At 35.5% G+C, this 15,037-nt stretch overlaps 2 protein-coding genes across 3 annotated transcripts in view; both read left to right on the forward strand.

Moving 5' to 3' along the window:
* Positions 1–6,782, forward strand: part of LOC123866168 (paired mesoderm homeobox protein 2B-like) — a 34,099-nt gene extending 27,317 nt beyond the window's left edge. The window contains exons 3-4 of one of the 2 annotated variants that reach the window (XM_045907560.1): positions 1,085–1,295; positions 5,829–6,782. In XM_045907560.1, coding sequence (XP_045763516.1) covers positions 1,085–1,295; positions 5,829–6,028 — 411 coding nt within the window. In that variant the 3' untranslated portion in view covers positions 6,029–6,782. Of the gene's footprint in view, positions 1–834; positions 992–1,084; positions 1,296–5,828 lie in introns of those variants that run through there. The other variant, XR_006796148.1, reaches the window with a different exon arrangement.
* A 4,908-nt stretch (positions 6,783–11,690) lies between these two features.
* LOC123866031 (muscle-specific protein 20) lies at positions 11,691–14,382 on the forward strand. The gene is made up of 4 exons (XM_045907338.1): positions 11,691–11,846; positions 12,325–12,536; positions 13,154–13,274; positions 13,899–14,382. Exons 1-4 carry the CDS (start codon positions 11,817–11,819, stop codon positions 14,088–14,090), a joined length of 555 nt encoding a protein of 184 aa, XP_045763294.1. The 5' UTR covers positions 11,691–11,816; the 3' UTR covers positions 14,091–14,382.
* Positions 14,383–15,037: the final 655 nt, after the last annotated feature.

Here is a 15,037-nt window from a genome sequence, read left to right on the forward strand (position 1 = left end):
TTTCCCAATATCAGTGCCAAGGCGAATTTACGTTGATGTACGTAGGCGAGTCATACACGTTAACGGTTAAATCATTTATTACACGAATGACGACATTTCTCTAGAAACTTAAACCATTTCATTATTAAAAAGGATAGAATCAGTTAGGTAGATGGTTTGTTCTAAATCTGAATTAAATTCAATTTCCAAATCTGAATTAAATTCAATTTCCACTTTAAACCTATTTACAACTAGGTCACTTGAAGCCAGAGACCTAACGTAGTAGGATCTGAATATGTGCTGTAGTATCTCATATTGTACCTACCTACCTAGTACCTATTACCTCTTGGAGCTATACTTGCGTGGAGCACCATTTCGTTTGAGATCAACGATTTTAAACATTGAAATCCTAAACTCAACTCATGTGGCGCGAATAGCTCCTACGTAAACATTGAAATATGACATTTTTGAGTATTTTAAAAAATAATATTATCCGCTTATAAATCCTTGGTCTTGTATCTTCAGCGCCAACTAATTGAAATTGCTAATTACTAAAATCATTGCGATCGATGGATACGGATCAACAGAAAAGTTCACTAATAGAGTTTCTGTTTCGACGGAACTCCGAAAACATAAAAGCGTGTAAACATCATCAGTGAGGATGGCGATGAACAAACATGGTGTGCGTATGATTGTCGGGCCACGAGTTGAGCCGAGTTTTTTACAGTAACGCCGCCCAATCAGCGCCAGTGGCAGTTGCAATTATCGCTGGCACCAAATCGAATTACGATCAATTCGGATTTGCGCGCATTCGAACGAATATAAAACGGTTTGCATTAAAATTTCGTGCGATGCATGGGATGGGTTCCCATTAGCCTGGCTAACTTTGTTTATTCATCCGGGCTTGGGCTGCATCCGACGTCCAGCAGTTTTATTGTCTTTTTCGAGCTTATCTATTCGATGCACGATTTTTTTTAAATATACTTGTCGGATTCACAGTTGAATTTATTGAGTACGATTTTATTGCGGTCGATAACTTTACGGGTTCTGCAATTTACTTTGTTAACTGTATGGTCAATTAACAAGGTTTTTTCGTATATTCCAGGTATGGTTCCAAAACAGAAGAGCGAAATTTCGGAAACAGGAACGCTTGGCGCAGCAGAAGGCAGGCGAAGCTCCAATAAAGGCTGAAGGCAAGCGGGATAAGCCAGGATCCCCGGCAACCTCCCCGCACCCCGCGTCTGCGCCGACGCAGCCTTCCCACCATTCTTTACCACATTTATCGCCACCTGACTTAAAACCTATCACCTCTGCAGGTAAAAACATTTTTATAAAAAACGAAGAACTGTCTTGCTGAACATGGCTAAAATTCCTTTCCTCCACTCACCTCTGTTAATACAAATAGATACGCTGGATCTGTGATTGCCGATCGTTTTCTTAAGTAACTTCATTTTCGCCATTTTGGCGCTGATAGCAACAGTGAGGGTCATATGAGCATGCTTGGAACTAAATTAGAATATCCCTCAACAAAGTTTCAATTTTAATTTGCGGCACGCTTAGTGGAGTGCTTCCAATCGGCTCATAAAATAACTGTTATTCTGTATGGCATACCTTTTCCAGGCTCCACTTACACTATAGATTTAGATAGGCATTTGAATGATTTATGTGGTTTCAAAAAGCTTACAGTTTGTTTAGGATGCAATACCTACTTCTAAATCAATAGTAGGCATTTGCGTTATTCTATGGTAAACGATTTGTAACCAATGGCTGTAAAGTAAAATACAGCAAAAACTCTTCATTACTCACAAATAATTTACGAGTTAGGGTGTAAAGATGCCTTATCACAACTAGACCACACTATACTGATCTCTTTTAGGCGACCTATATTATGAAGGATTGCATTGTAGATATTGGTGTACACGTGCAACTGTTTATATTAAGTTTATATTAAGTAGGTAGGTAATAGTTATATGGTACATAATTTCCGTTTGGTTGGTATGAATAAGCCGTCACTATATTATGTATCTCAGCTTATCACTGTTTTAATTTAGAGTTCTTGAATTGTGATTTACATTCTCCGTTAAAACTGTCACATGGTCATTTAAAAATGCTAAAAACCGTTGCTTGTATGACATGTTTAAATTAAAAGTTTGGACGAGACATATTATGACTCACATTACGTGTTGTTTTTACATACCTACCTAAACTTTCAATTCCCATGACCCTACAGTTAAAATTTCAAATTCATTAACTTTATGTATCAATGGCATCTTAGTCCATCTAAAAATTGTATGTTTTAATAATCTGTATCAACCTCCAACTCTTAGTGCCGCGTCTAGACCCTTGCGATTTGACACGTAGGATTTCTCTTTAACGTAGACCCCCAATTAGTACCTAAAGGATTTTTAGAAATAATACTCGAGTGACGCCGGGGTAGGCCAGCTACTTCCATTATATTATGTGTAGATACGTACCTATTATGAGTATCTACTAAGTATTTATGAACTGGCAAGATACCTGCATACCTGCTAAATGCAACAATGTGACATTGTTGCATGTAGCCTCGTATATTAGCTTTTGAACTCACATGATTGACTACTCCAAACCTTTTCGTGGAAGGGTTATGGTACCCAATAGTCATTAACAAGTAATCAATCAAAAAGCAAGAAATAGTGACAATGGCTAGTAGCAAAAACTGTACTGAAGACGAAAAAATTGACTGTACCATAAATCATGTTTTTTTATGTGTTTGCTTTTTTCGCATTTGACACTTTTTCCACTCTCGACCAATTTGTCTTATGTACATATCCAAAACCCATGGTATGAGACCTACGCATAAATAATATATATTATTTTTACCACAAAAAAGCCTAAGATCAGTGTAAAGTATCCGTCCTTAAAATTATTTCTCAGTCCAATTCAAAGTCACGTATTTCATTTAAATTATAAGCATAGTTACCTAAAGTGTTCATTGTTTGAACTTTATTTTGTCAATTCGTATAAGGATTTGTGTGGAGAATTAAAGAATTTACCTGTACATATAATATTACAGTGCAGTTAGTCCAAAATAGTCTCTATTTTAATCTGAGCGAAGAACAACAATGGAATAATTTTATTTTTATTCAGTTATGTTGGCGTTTCGTTGAAAGGCGGCTGGTCGATGAAAAATTACTGTACCTACTCACTGTTTATGTTAACGCGTCCCGTCGTCGTAGTGGAAGAGTTTTTTTACTGCGTACCTACTTTGTTTGCGTTTAACACTCGTATAATGCATAGTGTCTCATCCTATAATAAGTAATCGATAATAAGAAGTAATCGAAGTGGTAATAAGTAATCGCGCGATCTTAAGTATTTTGGTATATTTCTTCAATCTGCATTTATAAACCAAATATCTCTCTTTAGATCTAAGCTCCATCAACAGCAGTAGGAAAAATTGAGTTTTTCTTTATGAGAAGTTAAAACTGTGCAACGTGCATTGTGCACTACGCATCGCATACCCTCACACCACTGCACATGCAAAAAAAGCAAGCGTGCTACGATACACAGATCCTTTAAGACATAGTCTACGCATGTTTCACTCTGACACCAGAGCCTCCTCAGAAAATCTTAGAAAATGTACCTCAGGAAACTCTATATTAATGCATCATTGCATCATTGCATCATAAATCTATCGGATTATAGAAAAAAATGCATAAAAATTATGCTTTTTCTTTTGCTTCTTCTTTTTCTTCTAATTCTTATGCTTATGTTTTTCCTCGTGTATCATGGACTGCGGGCAGTAACGCCTGCTTAAATCCAATATTTAAAAGCGACCAATATTTACTAAGAAAAACATAAAAGCGATAAATCCAAATTACGACCGGCAGAACGAGCCTAAAATTACATCGATGATTCTGTTACCGTATTTTTAGATGTTATCTTCAAAATCTCATAGGTATGAACATTGATCGCTCGTTTTATAAACTCATGAGTCATGCATTCCTTTAGATCGCCCAATCGCACTATTTCAGGTCCATGCGTGGGAGAGCATAACAAGGCTGGTTTTGACAACAGAAATATGGTACTCGAAATAGAATCTAAAATTAGAAGGTGCATTGAAAAGTGACCATTACAATGATATATTGTCGAAATATATATTAATAGAATTATGTATTAGAATCCAAGTAACCGGGTCAAGTTCGGAGCTTTCTTTGTTGAATTTCTCGCAACTCTACCTTCATTTGTTGATTGGCGAAGGTTTATTTGGTTGGTTATTTGTGTAAACCGACTTTTCTCTATTTGGATAAACCTAAGCTCCCAAGTAAATCTTAGTACTACCACCACACGATTTTTAGAAAAGCTTTCACTCAAAAGTGGTAGATAGGTATAGTACGCGTCAGGTCGAGATGGCAATCGGGTTATGAGGCGGGGGACGCCCCGATTGCCATCACGACCTGTCGCGCACTAAAGGTTCTACTAGAATATTAAAAAGAGGAAAGATTTGCTTGTTTGTAATCGATAAACTAAAACGATTGAATCTATTTTAATAATTAATTCTTTCAATATTAGAAAGCTATCCTGAAGTAACAGGCTATATATTATGTAGGTACTTGTATATTAAGTTCCTTTCGAGCGAAGCCGGATGCATCAGCTAGTTATTTATATGATTGTGTACCTATGTATATTTCATTGATTAGCACCAACTAAGAACGTGTTGCTGAGTAAAAAAATAGAATTACATTACAATTTTGTTTCAAATTAAGTAGTTCGCGTTTACAGCTCGCGATACATACTAAAGAGATTACTCGGCTTTTTATGTCTGTATCAATTTGTTATTGGCCGCGGCGACATAATCTCAAACAATAAAAACGTGTCAGAGATGAGTAGCGTACAGGTGTTCGAGTTCTATGCGCGGCGGTAAACTAGAGGGCGTATAATGGCTTGCGGCTGGATTAATCACATTACGCCGCCACACCACTGTTCCGCGCTGCGCTATTCGCGCCAGATTTCCACTTCGGCTCATTTGCGCTAATTGTGCACGCGATTGTCACTCAGGCTTGAATAAACAACGGAGCGGCGGCAAGGATTAGGTGATTAGCACCTAATTGTGTTACCACGATTATTTCATACCCAGCGCACCTGCAGCCAGATTTCACGTTCAGGATTTGAATGCACGGGATTTCATTGCACTGATTGCAATTTAGAGCTGCCTTAAAAATAGTTTTCAATTACAGCCATCGAATTTGATTTAAAATGAAGCATTTTAGCTTCTACCTACAAGAATTATTTCGAATCTTACTTACTGTGTTATATTAGTCCTATATATAAGTAGGTAGTTTCAATCGCATAATATCACCAATACATAAATTAATTTTTTCATCAAAGTTGTATATTCTACTATTAATTTTTGTTGTTAGTGCAAAAGTGTAATTACAAGTGATGGTTAATTTTAATAGCGATAGTTTATCATTTAATTAAAAAAAATATGGCTATCTAGTTACAAAATGGATTTACTCTTAGGAATTTTAAAGTCGCTACGCCCGGTGCTCATCTTCGTTATCAGTATATAATATATATATTTAGTACAGTTATCCTGCTAAATACATACTTTTTCGGATTAATATAATTTTATAAGCACAATTTTAATTTTTAAATTCTACGACCGTTGAACCCATTATAAAATGCTACGTAGCCCACGCTACGCCAGCGTAGCACCACAATAGCACTAAGTTAAGGATATACATAATTATTATTATATCACATCACAATCTACTTTTAAGCTATGAAAAAAGACTATAACATATCAAAATGTTTTTGAATTCACATACAAGTTGTCATAATTATATTTATATTTGTTTTTGTTTTCCCAGCTAACAAGCTATGCGAAGAGTTGAACGGTGTGGGCGGCGGGCCAGAGCCTCCAGTGAGCGGTGTGGGCGGTAAATGGACCGGCGGCTGTGGTCTCTTGCGCCAACCTTCAGGCTTTCCCTTGCTCGGTGTCGCGCCGCCCAACTACCTACTATCAGACCATCTGGGCACCCTCGCCAAAACGAACAACCATCTTTTCTAATGGTCACAACTATTCTAAAACTTTAATCGATTTCCTAATCAAATCAATTACTTACCTGAAACAAGTTTGAAAAAGTTAATAACTTTAACACTTCAGTGAAAGTGAGTTTAGTCCGCTAAAATATATCGACACTTTTAAGTGAACTCTGTAACTTAGTGAATAATAAAAGTGAAACATTCCAAGTGCCAAACAATTGTGTCCATTAAGTATAGATGAACTCGCAATATTAAATATATCACTAGGCGTTTTTATTGTAATGATCGAGGGTGGACTTTTAAGACTTTAAAGCCTTCAGTACCCTGACGTACTCGCAAGCGGCAGCAAAACGACTAAAGGCATTGCGTTTGGAGTTCTGTATCACGTGCGAATGCATCGGTATGCTATAGGCATAGAAACATAATTATTATTAAAAGTTGTAGATTATTTTGAATTACAAAATTCACCATCCATATGAATTTTAATTTACTGTGCCAAATTATTATATTTTTTTAAGGTTCAGTATGGAAATAAACTTTAATATCTAGAAATCACTTCAGAATAGTGATGAGTATGTATATATTGACTTGTATACGCTAAATGATTTATACAATAACTGTAACCGTTTAAATTTTTCTAGTCGTAGATCAAAAACCAGTAAGACATTCCTGATATTAGCATGTGACTGCGTTGTGATAAGAAATAGTTAATAGTTAAACAATAAAATCTAGTCAAAATAAAAGTGAATAGTCAATTTAATTTACATTGAATTCTGTTATGAATTTATTTAATTTATCAGAGATTTATTTATAGTAAGTGAACTGTATCTTATAATGTTGTTCACGAGCTAACAACGCAACGTAAGGAGTCGAACAATGTTGTAAATATGTAAACTCTTGTACATATGTATCATGCATTGTAGTGTTGTACCCTGAGTGTACCTACGTAATATTACTGGAGACTATGTGGAGGGGTGTTTTAATAAAAAAAAAGTAAAAAGTCACGTTTGTTTTCATTTACTCTTATGGTCAAACATTATAACATCATCATAAATTTGTATAAGAACACACTGTTCGCAATAAACAAACGATACGAAAATATATAAGGAAATTATACATATTCCATCGCCCTGGTAAAATAAGTTTCATAACTGCAATAAAAGTTAATTTTGACCGTCAGTCTGTTAAATCTGGTCAGTTAGACTACAGGCCCATGTTTAAAAATGGGTGGGTCATATGAACCACCAGGTGACGTATACAGGACGATATAAGAGCATAAAATAATAAGTTTCAGCACTATGCCGTCACTTGTAAGCTGTCCAACAGAGTGCTGGTGAGAATTGAAAAGTGCAGGTAGAGTGAGTACATTTTGGTCATATATTTTTGTACGGCATTTTTACCATCGATAGATCCATGAAAAATAATAAGAAAGCGCGCAGTGCCGTAAAAAAATGGTGCGCCACAAAGTCAGTAAATGTTTTGATTTTCTGACAATTTCCGGGGTAAATTTGGTCATTTAATTCTGTACGGCACTAGTTTCATACTGTTTCAATACAGCCTCTAATCCATTATTCCGCAACGCCGTACAAAAATCATGCGACAAGGGGAAAAAATCGAGGGTTGCAACTCCCTCTCTTTCCGTGTTCCGGGGGGTGATTTGAAACAACATAAAATTAATTTATTTTGAAAGTATTTTATGCATAGATAATATTTTTTTACATGCCGTACATTTTCGTTGGTCCAAAGGTTTGCAGGGTTTGTGGATATTATATACACACCCGTTCACTTCAGTTAGACGGCATAGTGATTTTATCATATTATCAATTGTTCTCTTCAAAAATATGTTAATGCCGTACAGTATCAGATGGCCATAAAGTACTACCCTTAAAATGGTAGCGTCATTTTCATCAGCCTAAAAGATATGGTCTGCATTAAAATGTACGGCATAATTTTTTCCTAATTTATTTATCTTAATACTATTTAAAACAAGGGAAAAGCGTAGAAAATTGCTATATTTTATTAATCTATGAATATTTAAACTTTTGCAATAATTTGAAAAATTTCAGTTTTTGTATTTATCTATAATTTTTTTTAGAACAGTTTCTTTTGAACGGCAATACTATATAACAATAGTATTTTACACTATCATGTTAAAAAAAAAGTTGCCGTACAGAGTCAAATGATTTTACAGCTTTAAAAATTAAGTATACCATGAAATTAAGATAATTATTGATACACATTCAAATGAACACTAATTTTTTTACGGCATTATTTTTAATAGTACTTTTGAGTGCTAGATAATGTTTTGGAACCAAAGCCGTACTTTCTCAAATCACCCCCCGGACCACGGAAAGAGAGGGGGTTGCTACCCTCAATTTTTTCCCCTTGTCGCATGATTTTTGTACGGCGTTGCGGAATAATGGATTAGAGGCTGTATTGAAACAGTATGAAACTAGTGCCGTACAGAATTAAATGACCAAATTTACCCCGGAAATTGTCAGAAAATCAAAACATTTACTGACTTTGTGGCGCACCATTTTTTTACGGCACTGCGCGCTTTCTTATTATTTTTCATGGATCTATCGATGGTAAAAATGCCGTACAAAAATATATGACCAAAATGTACTCACTCTACCTGCACTTTTCAATTCTCACCAGCACTCTGTTGGACAGCTTACAAGTGACGGCATAGTGCTGAAACTTATTATTTTATGCTCTTATATCGTCCTGTATACGTCACCTGGTGGTTCATATGACCCACCCATTTTTAAACATGGGCCTGTAGTCTAAGTAGTCTGGGACTTGCAGGCAGGCTTTCAACATAGTAGGTATAATAAACATAAAATAGGTTTGCGAGTCACACTGCAAAGCATGCCGAACATTAGCTAATTTAAGACATATTATCAATAGGCACGCATATTATTATAAATGCGAAGGTCTGTATGTTTGTTGGTTTGTCCTTCAATCACGCCGCAACAGAGCTACGGATCAGCGCGATTTTTTCATGCATAATATAGGTAGTTAAAGACCTGAAAAGTGACTAATTTATATTCCGGAAAATCAAAGACTTCCCACGGGTTTTCAAAAACCTATTTCACGCGGATGGAGTCGCGAGCATCACCTTGTAAAATATATGAACCAGCTTGTCTGTCTTCCAGGTGATAGCGGGTGCGTACTGCGGGGCGGACAGCGGGCGCGATGCCATACTCTCCATGCCGCTCCGCACCCGCTCTCGTTTAGGACTCGCCTGCGCGTCTTGCAATTTCTTTGTTCTACACGCTGGCCACCCTATAGGACGCACCCGCTCCCATCTGGGGCGTAGACCTACTACAATTGTTACATTTCCGTACCTCAAAAGGAAAAATGGAACTCTAATAGGATCACTTTGTTATTTGTCTATCTGTCTGTCTGTCCGTCTGTCGTGTCTGTGAAGAAAATCTATAGGATAGGTACTTCCCGTTGACCTAGAATCATGAAATTTGGCAAGTAGGTAGGTAAGTCTTATAGCACATGTAAAGGAAATAACCCGAAAACCGTGAATATGTGGTTACATCACAAAAAAAATTAAATGTGTTCATTAACAAATAATTAGTATTTGCAATTTTCAAAAAGATAACTATACCAAATGGGGTATTATATGAAAGGGCTCTACCTGTAAGTATATTCTAAAACAGATTTTTATTTATTTTTATGTACTTATAATAGTTTTTGATCTATCGTGAAAATGTTGGAAAAAATACCCGCGTACGGAACCCTCAGTGCGCGAGTCTGACTCACACTTGGCGGGTTTTTCGTGTAGGTACCTACGTAAAAAATATCGTGATCGAACTTTCGACTGCTAACTCAGTATTTTATTTGGGAGGAATGTTTACAAAGCGCAATGATGAATCATGTATCATGATGCGCGCACGCATGCCTGCGTCAAAAGTTACAAGACGTCTCGAACGTGGCCTCTTCTTACCTAATAGAGATGTTATGCTCCTTAAGTTATGTTTTTAAGAATTTACTATTCCTAAAATATGTAGCTATCTATTTAGGTAGTACAATTGAGTTCAAATGCTTCATGCATTAGCGCACAAAACATTTTCATTTCTTATATTTGCGCCAATTTTTGCATTTATCTGTAAAAATTAAGATTTTCCTTCATTGATTGAGTTTTCATTGAGTTTCATTGATTTATTAAATAATAATATCATAGACGTAACTACCACCACATCATTATCATCATCAACCCATCGCCGGCTCATTACTGAGCACCTGAGGATACAAAAAGGAAAACCAAGGACAGATTATGTTACATGCAAACTAATTTGTGGATTTGAACTGAAAGTCTATATTAAAAGAGTTCTTAGTTTATTTTTTTATGTCATCAATTTTATCATGAAAATTTTTAGAGCAGTTACGCATAGAATCGTTTTAGAATATCGTGCGTAGGTATCGGCGACAATGGTAATTCAACGGGTTTTCATCTTACTCTGAGCGGTGGGCGGGCGCGTCATCATCATAGACGTGCTCTTTGTGACGTCTACGGCTACCCTAAAATGTATTTATGTTTCTTTGTTGATTTTTATTTACTTTCTTATATAGCCAAGGGTTGCTTAGCAGAGGTTTTTTATAGCACGGCAGTAATCCCATCCCAAATTTTTATGAATTTTCTTTAATTCATTACTTAAATAGGTGGGTATAGGTACGGGGTAGATTCTTTCTATGTCCCTGACTTATAAACAAAGAGATTACGTTTTCTTAATTTTTGATTATATTCAGTTGGTGAATTAAACTTGAGATTATTCATTGGGTGACATTCAGTTTTATTTTCATTTTATTTTCAAAAGTACCTACCTACCCATATAGGATCAAGGATCAATCACTCTATTAGACATAGTTAGGTGAAGACTTATATACTTATATGAATAGTTTTAGCCTACTCTCAAGGAAATTACGATTTAGGTACATAACGTACATACTTACATATTAAGAATGAGTTAACGCATAAGAATATACTGTACTCTGGTAGACAACATGGAAAGCTCGGAGAAGCGCTGGACAAAGTAGAGGCGGTAGCGGTCGGTCAGTTCTATCCTTTAAATATTTTAGTTAAACAGTATGTACAATTTTGTATGTCTTACTAGATATTTAAAATATTAATAGTAAACTATTAACATTTATTCTTGTGTTATTTATTATAATTAAAAAATCTGAATCCTGATTTTGTTATAGTTATTTAATTTAGTTTAACTATACTATAACTACTACTTACTAGTATACTATAGTAGTTTTTTTAAAGTACTAGGAACGCAAGTTAGCCTCTTTAGTTTAGAGCCTAAACTGAAAAAAATCTGTCTCATCAACGCCCAGTCTAAGTCCTTGGACCTAGAAAGCTGAAACTTTGCACAGAGGTTACCTTTATAACGTAAGCAGGAATAAGGCCGAATTTTTTGAAATAATCTCGAGATCGGGAATATGGAGTGGAGGATTTATATTTTTCCCGAGAAACCCGCAGGCGTTCGTTAGTTTTATGTGAAATGATTTATGGTAGATAATTAATAATATAATATTTTTAGTTTTAAGGTATGAATACAAAGAAAGATATCTGAAATTTCTCTAAATAGTCAGATTAGCTCCGAATAAAGGTTATTGAGTCAGAAGCTTATTTCGTAGCCTCGTCAGCGCTAACGCAGCGCAAGAGTCTTCCAGAAGGGCGAAGCCTGAACACTCTATAAATACGCTGATTCGGCATTCAGGAGTTCAGTCTACCGGTGCCATCGGAACAGAGATCACCACTCTAAAGCACAACACTACACAACTAAACAAACATGTCTCTGGAACGCCAAGTCCGCGCTAAGGTAAATCATTAATTTTATCATCATAACATTGCTTTATAAATAAAATACATCGCCAAAATTACATCTCAGATTATTCGTAAAAAACATTTTTCACTAATATTATAATTTAATAATGTCTAATATATTCACAGCACATTCACTTAAGAGCTTTTATAAGAAAAGCTCCAAGTAAAAAATATAAAAAAAAAATACATAAAAGATTGAAAAAAAAAAGTAAAAGTCTACAAGCTAAATTACATTTTTTTTAACAAAAAAAGCATTTTATACAAAGTTTATAATAAATAATTTTTGCTATAAATAAAAGCTCGCGCCATCCCACTCAGTACGACTGCATTTACCATGTATGGTATATACTATAATAGTACCTATTTTCGAATATTTAGGGACTTATCTAGCTATGTAACTACTTATATAGCTTTAATTGGAATGGGTTGAAAGGTTACACGAGTTTGTCAAAAAAACCTTGTATTCTTAACAGCTCGCTTCCAAGCGTAACCCTGAACAAGAAAAGGAATGCCAGACCTGGATGGAAACCGTCCTCGGCGCTAAATTCCCCCCTGGCGAACAGTTCGAGGAGGTCCTCAAGGATGGTACCGTTCTCTGCCAGCTCATCAACAAGATTAAGCCCGGATCTGTACCCAAGATCAACACATCTGGTGGACAGTTCAAGATGATGGAGAACATTACCAAGTGAGTGACCGTATTTTATTCATAACTAGAAAAAAAGACCCATATTATTTTATTAATATTGTTATTTATACCATCCAATAATAACTATAACAACCTAAGAGTCAAAATTTCGTTCTCTTATAGTCGATTTATATGAGGAAGGTTCTGGGAGCCCACCGCATTATTATCCGAAGAAAACTCCTACCATTATGTGATTAATGGAAAGGGATGACGACTCTCAGCAATAATGAATAAGATGCACAGAGAGATTTTAACTACTTGCATCTAATGTTAGCGTGATACTATCGAATTCGAAAACAATTTAGAAAATATTGGCGGCTTCTTAAATATTTACTACACTTTCAAGGTTGAGAATTGAAAAAATACGCTTAAAAATTATTTCATGCCAAGTTTTAAATTTTTACTGGCGCCAATAAAAAATTTAAAATTTCCGATTTCTACAAGTTGTAAAATTAGCGACATTACCTACGTACACGTATCACATGATAACAAAATCTATAATTCTTTTAAATCTGTTTAGTTTTATAAAAGAGAGTAATATGAATATTCCTAATGGTAATATCAGATAGATCGTACAAAATATACTTGACCCTCGTTTATGAGTAATTAAATTTCAGCTTCCAAGGTGCCATAAAAGCCTACGGAGTCCCAGACATCGACGTGTTCCAGACCGTAGACCTTTGGGAGAAGAAGGACATTGCTCAAGTTGTCAGCACACTCTTCGCTCTTGGCCGTGAGGTAATTTCACTTAAGCTATCTTTTATTAAAAAAGTGAGCATGCCTGTATATACAATGTCTAGAGTTGAAAATAATCGGAAACGTTAATCCACTTTGAAACCATTAAACGCAAATCATGGATTATTTACAATATTCAAGGTTATGCCGTCAACATCAACGGTTCTGGTCAAGTTTATGCCTCAGTTTATGATAAACATCTACAAGTTTATACGACACGCAACAAAATATTTGCTTTTATGAAACACGTTTAGAAATTTGTGTTGAAACTTTGCCAATATCCACGAAGATTTACGACCTTCGCGTAACATTGCCTCACTTTTCAGAAATATCCAAGGCGATTGAGAGAGGCCGGGTATATTCGAATACCTGGTACAAGGGTGCCATGCATTCTTTCTTTCTGATGTCTTACTGTTTCAAAGAAATTAAGAATTCTCCTTTTACATACAAATGATACAATACAAACGATAACTATTTGAGAAAATTTAAGACATCAATGAAGCGTTGAATCCAAATAATTTATAATTAATTATATATTTCCAATGAACACAAATTAGGATCTGTCGAACCTTTAATTAATATTGCTGTAGAATGAAGATGATCAAAAGTATTATTCCTTTGTTGCAGACTTACAGGCATCCTGAATGGACCGGCCCTTGGCTCGGCCCCAAACCATCCGAGGAGTGCAAGCGTGACTTCTCCGACGAAGTTCTCAAGGCTGGTCAGACAATTGTCGGTCTCCAGGCTGGTTCCAACAAGGGCGCCACTCAAGCAGGAAGCAACATGGGTGCTGGCCGCAAGATTCTCCTCGGCAAGTGAAGACCTCGTCCCATCCCAAAAAGTGATATTAATATTAAGTTAATTAATATTAAGTTGTATAAAACTGAACACTCGGACGCTGTTGTAAGACTGCAACCTCGTGTAATTCTAGTCATGCGTGATGTGTAAGATTGTGCGTTCTCTTGGGTACCAAGAGATCCAGATGAATTACCTACAACCTGGTAACATCTTATACATTCATGTAGCACCAAGTTGGATCTGTAACTAGGATAAGAAAATTATTTATTTCCATTTATTTATAGCCTTTTTGTAATAAAAGATTTTTTATCTATAAAAGTTTTTTCCTCATATTTTAGTATGCACCTATTTCAAATTAATGTGAATGCAGTGATGAATTAAACAATGTTGTAAGTACACAACTGTTAAATAAAACAAACATAACTATTCCTAGTATTCGAATTATATTTCTATGTTTTCCTTAAAATTAAACCGAAATTCATTCAGGTACTAAGTATGTAATGAACACTGCGCACCTACATACTTTGAAATGTTAATGTGGACGTATCAAGAGGGGTATCATAATATGAAAGAGCATTATTATAAATACGAAAGTGTGTTTGGCGGTCTGTTACCTTTTCAGGTACATCCGTTACACCAATTTCCACGATTCAGAGATAGCTTCCATAACGGGATTTTTAATAAACCTAAATCCACGCGGACGAAGTCAATATCATCTATACTGAAATAATTAGAATTGAAAGAGGTTTTTGCAAATACAGGAAAAATAAAGCGAAGTCTAACTGGTAGGTAAATTCATTTTAAAATCTACAATAAACCTTTACAAACAAAGTTTTTAGTCTTGGACAAAAGAGATTTGTTTTTAAGAGTTTTTTTTTAATTGCAAGATAGGTTGCGCTTGACGACAATCATGCCTAAGATGAAGTTTAAATTGGAGCCCGTTTGCCTAGAAGATGCCTATTCACTCT

This window comes from Maniola jurtina, chromosome 6 (assembly GCF_905333055.1).
Source record: "Maniola jurtina chromosome 6, ilManJurt1.1, whole genome shotgun sequence".
Lineage (NCBI taxonomy): Eukaryota > Metazoa > Arthropoda > Insecta > Lepidoptera > Nymphalidae > Maniola > Maniola jurtina.